The 7,266-nt window shown below is 38.3% G+C and overlaps 1 protein-coding gene across 1 annotated transcript; it reads right to left on the bottom strand.

Annotated features, from left to right (window-relative positions):
- Positions 1 to 2,696: 2,696 nt before the first annotated feature.
- Positions 2,697 to 7,027, bottom strand: LOC148010047 (elongation factor 1-gamma 3-like). Its single transcript, XM_087672776.1, has 7 exons — positions 6,852 to 7,027; positions 4,863 to 5,012; positions 4,725 to 4,785; positions 4,552 to 4,604; positions 4,174 to 4,275; positions 3,598 to 4,075; positions 2,697 to 3,489 (listed from the first exon to the last, which is right to left on the bottom strand). The coding sequence occupies exons 1-7, from the start codon at positions 6,858 to 6,860 to the stop codon at positions 3,110 to 3,112; spliced, it is 1,233 nt and encodes a 410-aa protein (XP_087528902.1). The 5' UTR covers positions 6,861 to 7,027; the 3' UTR covers positions 2,697 to 3,109.
- Between the last annotated feature and the right edge of the window lie 239 nt (positions 7,028 to 7,266).

A 7,266-nucleotide genomic window follows, 5' to 3' on the forward strand; every position in this document is an offset into this window, starting at 1 on the left:
ATACTCCTTTAAGTATTTAAACATGTTAGATCTTGGAGGTGGATTTTCTCCTTATTTATTGTTGCGAAAAATAAACACATGTTATTTTTCTTAGAAACCTAAACTTAAAAAGAAATTTGTGTAATGATACACAATTAATGTGTAAGGCCTTCAATTAAAAAGTAATATATGCTAAGATAATAACGAGAAAAAATATGGGTGAAATGAGTTTTTATTCCTAAGATTACTTTATTTTCAATGCTACGTAACTACCATTTACTATGAAACAAAGACAATTTTCCATCCAATTGATATTCACTATGACAATCAACAAGTTATAAGGGTAATACGAACTCTATCTATCAAAAAGTCCTAATATTTATACATAGTCAATTGCATATTGCATTTTCAAAACTAAGATCTTCACATGGTATGAAAGTCCTATTAGATGACAAAAATGAAAACATAGCCATAAACATTGTGTACAAGAATGTACTTCAAAATGTGCAATGATATACATTGCTATTATCAATTGTATAGAATCATTAATTTAACATATGTGAATTGCTCTTCATGCTATATTTAGTTAACATATAATCTTTTAAAAGTAAATTATTATTTGTTTCAATATTTTTTCAACTTTTACATATACATACCCTAGAAAAGCTGTTATCCAACTTCAGACTATCAAAAAAAATTACAATACTCATTTTGTGCAATAATGAATGATAATTATTACCCTACTTCTGAGTATCAAAAGGAGTTATAATACACATTACATGCAATAGTAAACGATGATATTAGGACACTTATAAGAGTTATTGAGTGTTTACATAATGATATTAACATAGACATTAAGCTCCCAATTGTTATTAAAGTTATACGTTGTAAATACATACAATATTTTCAATGCATATATACAAAGTTAACCACAAAAAGAGATTTCGATAATCTCGCACTAATAAAATACCCAAGACATTGATTTAAGTATAAAAGATTTAGATTGTTTTATTACCTTACATCATTTATAGATACCTATTGAATGATTCACAAGTATTTGATCAAGTATAATTATTTTAGAAATGATATGATCTTTATTAATTGTTCCACATACTTATCTTGAGATTTTGTTTAGATACATGTGCTACAAAGAGAGATAAGACTATCACATCCCCCGTGCAATTACCAACAAAAACTATAAAATCAACCTCTACTTCGACTTTGCATGTTTTACTTGAGAATAACAATTTTGCCAATGATTCCTCAAAGAATAGAAAGTTTTATTTCTATTAAGCACCTCTAAAGCAATGCCTTTTTTTTGTTAACATCAACCATTTACATGTGATACTTAGAAACATTCAAGCATGTCAAAAAAAAAAAAAAAAAGTCTTAAAACTCGACCTTCGCGATTTGCTTATGAAAAGTGGAATGTCTAATACATTTCCTTCATAACATAATCAATAAAAAAATACCATTGATAATGGCATCCAACTCCACTTCACTTGTGAATGCCTTGCTTAAAGATAAAAATAATTTGCACTTTAAAAAAAAGTTCTCAGGTGGTGCTTGGTCTTTGTTTCAATTGTGATCCATTTTTTTGTTTAACATTGCTCCTTTCAAGTATAATATAAAGCAAACAAGTGATTTCGTGTATTTGTGTAAAGGTGGACGTTTGTAAATACAATGCATGAAAAAGTTTATTTGCATTTTTGGAGTTCAATGTTACAAATTTTATAAGCTACTTTTTGTTTTAAGTTTAATGTAAGAGAGAGAGTATGGGAGGAAGGAATCCATTTCTAAATATTGCACAAAGCAAGCATATGTTTTCTTATGATCATATATAGGTGAGATTGTATATCTAATATTGTTTGCTAGAGATTTTACATAATTTAAAGAGAGAGAGAGAGAGAGAGAGAGAGAGGGGAGGGAAGAAATAAGATGAGAATATAGTAAAATAAAAGGCGAAGGGGGAGAGAGAAGATTTATAAAAAGAGTTTTGGGAGGAGGGGAGGGGGAGAGAGAGACGGAGGGAAAAAAATACAGACAAGGAATTCGAGAGGGAAGGAAGCGGGGCACAAGGAGAGGGGGAAGGAAAAATTAAACTTGGAAACGGAGAGGGAAAAGAAGGGAGAGAGGGGGAAAATGGATTATTGGGTAAAATTGCCGTGCGGTAGCACAACTTCTAAGTGGCAAGTGATCTAGCATTCCATGCATGCACAAAATGCTGGTAGATATAGATTAGGGAGAAAGATATGGCACACTATATGCCGAGACATTGTCACACTAGATAAGTCCACTGGTTTTACTGGGATTAATAACCTCCAACTCTGTGTATTTTTCCTTCGTCAAGGAAAAATACACAAGGTTAGATAGAAGCAAACACTCGCTTCCAAGATAAGGAACTGGAGAAAGAGATAATTAAGAGAGCTTACGGACCTTTTGAGCACTTAAATGGGTATTGAAGACCTGAAGAAACGAATAATGTAATGAAGGGCTGATGGCTCAACATTCTTGTGAGCGAGGTTGGAGGTTTTCACCTTTCAACACAATTTTCAGAAATTTCAGACTAATTTGTTGCTGCAGCACCAGACCCGGGAAACCTAAGCACTAGGCAATGAGCAGATTTCATGTTTTCTGGCTTCCCTTGTTCAGAATTCTTTATTTGGAGTATATTTTACGCGCCTAAGTGACTCTCCTCATGGATGAAAACACAGAGATTGCAGACACGATAGAGGCACTTGCCCCATTACTTAGATTCACTATGTAAAGACCCCCATGTAGCTTCAAAGATGTAGATGTTTTTCTTCCACAGTAAGTTGGGTGATTGTTCCCCCTCGGAAAAACTATATAGCTGGCTGCCAATTCTGCAGATGATGCACCTATTTGACTCATCTGCAATCGAACCACATCTATAGCAAAATTCACCATTCCAACTTTGTCCAAATTCGAGTCCCTTGAGACAACTTACTCAGCACAAGCTATATTTGCCGGCTGTATTCAAGCATGAGCAGTAGAGTTTCTCATACCTCAGATCCATTTTCATCACTTCAGTCCCCCAAACAGACTGCAAAACAAATCAAAACTTTGTAAAGCATGCAGGGCTGCAAAGATTTCTAAAGAGCCCTTATGATCACTTGAAACACTTGGCCTCCAGCAGCTTCTCCCCCTCGATCTCATCAGGTTCTTCAAAGTAAGCATTAACTCTCTCCTTTTGAACTTCATCTGTGAGGTCCACCTTACTCCATTCATAAAGCTCCATATCATAGCATTCATCAAGTACCATTTTGGGTATTTCTGGACCACGGAACAGCCACACCCCCTTGATCTTGTAAGGAGCAGACTCCCCGAATATGCACATCTTCGCGAATGCATACTTTCTGGCCAAATCCATGCGCTGGAGAAAGCCACTAACCTTATTCATGGTTACAAAAGGCACCAAATTTTCATCATTATACTTGTAATCACAGAACCACAGAGAATACCCTTCAGCATCAAACATGTTCCAAAACCCTGCAAGGCACCAACCAAAAAAGAAGCTCGTAACTCAGCTATCCAAAATGTTATTCCAAATTTTTAGTCGAATTTACAAAAACTCCATAGAAAATTCAGGTTCTGTACCTTTGATTGCAACCTCCCTGAAGTCCTTTGCTTTAGTGTTTGAGTAGAGCCGCTTCCACTCATCTAAAACCATGCTGCTTGGTGGTAGAAGGTCTAAAGGGTTTTTGGGCTTAGGCTTTGGCTTTTCTTCTTCCTCCTCATCTACAACAGCAGGTTCATCTTTCTTCTTTGGTTCTTTTTTAGCAGTGCTGTCAGACTTCTTGCTTGGAGGGCTAGGAATCTTTTCTACCACTTGAATATCTCCAAAGTGCTTCTTGATGTTTGGCTGGTTTGCCATTGTCCAGAAAAACCTTTCTAGGTGAGGATACTCCAATAAAAAGTCCTTCGTGAATGCATACTTAAAGCCTGTCAGTAGATTACAAGCCATGATAATGTCTGCAAGTGTTATGGAATGTCCAACCAAATATGTGTTTGAAGCAAAATAACTGTTCAAAACAGTTAAGGCTTTCCTTAAGCCTGCCAAGGCAGCATCAGAAGCCTGTAAAATAATAAGCCCGCGGTGACTCAGGTTACCAGTAACCAGACAAACTCAGTTTCATGGTTGGAATATGAACAGTCCATGAAAATGTGTATTACCTCTGGTACATACGGCATATATCCTAACAGCGGATATAACCATCTGCTCAGATTCGCATCTATTTCAGTAGTAGCAACATCAATCCACTGGTCAACGAGAGCCTGTACAATCCGAAACGCATTAGCTTGTGTGTGATAAAACCCAAATAAGACCACATGATGTAATCCTATATTGCTCAACAAGAACAAGATTCGGGACCTGGCACTGGAACACTCTAAAATAGCTCTCCTTTTAAAGTTTTTGCAGGCAGTCAAACTCTCAGAAGTCCGAATTTTGCATGAGGTGTAAATCAAAAAATTCATTAACCTGAACATTGTAAAGATCGCCTAAATTAATTGTAATCAAGATCAGAGAGCATAAAGTTCAAGCAGCATTACAGATTCGTAAAGAAAGCTTCCAAGTAATGTGCAGCCTTCACCAAGCTTGGCAACTGTAACACCCCCCCCCAAAAAAAAAAAGGGAAAAAGAAAAACACCACCAACTTACACCCTTTGCAAGAACAAACATAATCTGACTAGTAGGGACCCATAAAACTGACCAAGGCTCTCACCATATCGTGCAATTGCATTGCTTTCAAACACAGGACCATCAGGAGTTTCTAACACAGGCACCTGCACATGTACACAGATATTATCTAGAAGAAAACTTTATGGAACAGAAGTCAAACAGACTCTGTGTTCTTACATACCTTTCCAAAGGGATTGAGCTTCAAGAACTCTGGAGTTTTGTTAGAAACCATAGGCTCAAAGTTTTCAGTGAGCTCTATCTTCACACCCACATATTCACCAGCAATCAAAGCTTTAGAAGCATTTTTGTTAGGCTTCCAGGTGTGCAATACCTGAAAAGGCAAAATATCAATTATTCAAAGACAATTTTAAGAAACCCCACTTCTGAGATTATCTTTCAGTTTCTAAAGCTTCACAGATTGCATATGGCAAACCCCGTAGTGACCAAAAGTGCTGCAGACTGTCGACTGAACATTGTGAAGTCAAAGATTTCTCTGGATAATCTATTCACCCTTTTACAAGCCTGCCCCCTCCACACAACCAACTAAATGGCATGACCACACATTCCTATTCTATTTAGCCCACATCCTGTATGGCCGAATCTCTCTTCTTTGAATAAATTGCCAGAATTCAGTGATTGATGCCAGACACCAGTATTGAGAGATGAGAGGGATTGCCAGCAATCTCTCAGAAGCCACTGTTTAGAAATCTGCATTAAGGCTTGCATTGATCCATTTGCATTCATCCAACAAGATGTGCCCATCTCATTTTATGTTTTGTTTAACCATGAGGAAGTAGCTTGGAAGATAGCTTGAATTTAAAACAAGCTACATTATGGATTACGCAGTAAGAAGGATATGCTTGATTCTACATGAGCCCAACACCATGTTGCATTTACCTTGAAAGCAATAATGATGATGCGAGAAAGAAAGACACTAAAGAAGATGCCTCATAACCCTCAAAACCTGGTGCTTCAAACTAGCAAGGGGGTAAGGTTTTGATGAGGACACTACAAGAAGTCACAAGGAAAAACCTTGAACCTAATGAGCTTAGCCACGTACCAACTGAAGAAAAAGTAATAAATGAAGTAGTCTGAGAACTAGAAGGCCTAAGCCCTTACTCTCAAGGATGGAGAGTAGAGAAACCACCATAGAGAAGGTTGATTAAATGCACCAGATCCTACAAGAGGCAAAGCGTAAAGCTAAGCTAGTTACCCAAGAACCTTCTACTTATATAAAGCTGCAACAACGGCGACCACACCACCTACCTACCCAAGCCAGATGCAATAAAAGGTACATCTTATGATCATCCAATTGCTAAAGAATAATGAAGATAAGAGAGGAAAGCACTGGCCAAATCAAGAGACACTACAATCCCCAAGGAGAAGAGTCCTGCACAACTAGTCACTACAATGAAAAATGAAGTGAAGGAAGCCCCTCAAACGCAAAGTGATGCAAGGTGAAAGAACTATCGTCAAATAACTGCATCCACCAATAGCAACAACCTCGATAATCAAAGAGACAGCAAGGCTTTGGCATCCATGAAGTGCACAGATTAAAGGGCATCTAGAAGGAGGCCCAGAAACACCAAGCACAAACAACAGGCAATCAATGTATGCTTTTCTAAGCCCGAACCTCCCTTGAAAATGCAACATTGCGAAAATGACCAAAGGCCTAGCTAGGGAGAGCGAACTACCTGAACCTACGTACTTGAAAGAACTAAACACTCGAAAGAGCTAAAAGATTTGCACACCGCACTGGCGAGATCGTAAGACTTAAACGACACAGGCGTCGCAGAAGAGAACTTTGAAACAAGCAGCTAAGATATGGTGCGTCACATATTAACCGATGCATGGAAAACGCCTCCCGAAAACAATCTCAAGGGACAATGTACGCACACTACAGGCAATCCCCGCGTACAGAAAGATGCTAGCGGGCTTGTACAAGCATCAAAGGCCCTCGTCTACATCTGTGCGTGTTTAGTAATCAGCGTAACGGCTTGAATCGCTACATCTCCGTTCATCAGTCGTCCATCTAGTGGGCACTGTATCAACATGAAAGGCTCTCTCTCTCTCTCTCTCTCTCTCTCTCTCTCTCTCTCTCTCTCTCTCTCTCCAGCCGCGCGGGTACGAGTCCTGTGATCAGAAGAGAAGGTAAGGGAACGGAGCTTACTAGAGCCATGGCGAAACCTGTGTAAGCTTCGTCCAACACGATCGATGGTCAAAATGCACGATCGGATGAAGGGCGAGGTATAGGGTTTCGGGAAGCCAACAGAAAATTGTTTTCTTCGCTCTCGGTAGTTCTGACCTTACCCTGGAAATTATTCCCTTTCTGATGATGGACCTCATATTATTGACGGATATATCATATAAGACGGATATATCATATAAGACCTCATATTATCTTGTAAAGAAATAGCCTTCGCGCACAAGGAACGCTAGTTGCGAAGCGATATTTCTCCACTTCTCTCTCTCTCTCTCTCTCTCTCTCTCTCTCTCTCTCTCGTGTGTGAAGCAACATCGCTCACTTTGTCACAATTAGGATCCACAATTTTCATGAGTACATGAAAAGGCTTGCTTGTAAGTAC

This window comes from Lygodium microphyllum, chromosome 30 (assembly GCF_053477565.2).
Source record: "Lygodium microphyllum isolate KBCC chromosome 30, Lygodium_microphyllum_v1.1.10, whole genome shotgun sequence".
NCBI classification, from domain to species: domain Eukaryota; kingdom Viridiplantae; phylum Streptophyta; class Polypodiopsida; order Schizaeales; family Lygodiaceae; genus Lygodium; species Lygodium microphyllum.

Excerpts from the sequence above, each read along its gene's own strand:
- LOC148010047 (XM_087672776.1), bottom strand. Across the intron at positions 4,076-4,173 it reads ATATGCCGTATGTACCAGAG|GCTTCTGATGCTGCCTTGGC; the intron begins GTAATACACATT and ends ATTATTTTACAG. Across the intron at positions 3,490-3,597 it reads CAGGGAGGTTGCAATCAAAG|GGTTTTGGAACATGTTTGAT; the intron begins GTACAGAACCTG and ends GGTGCCTTGCAG.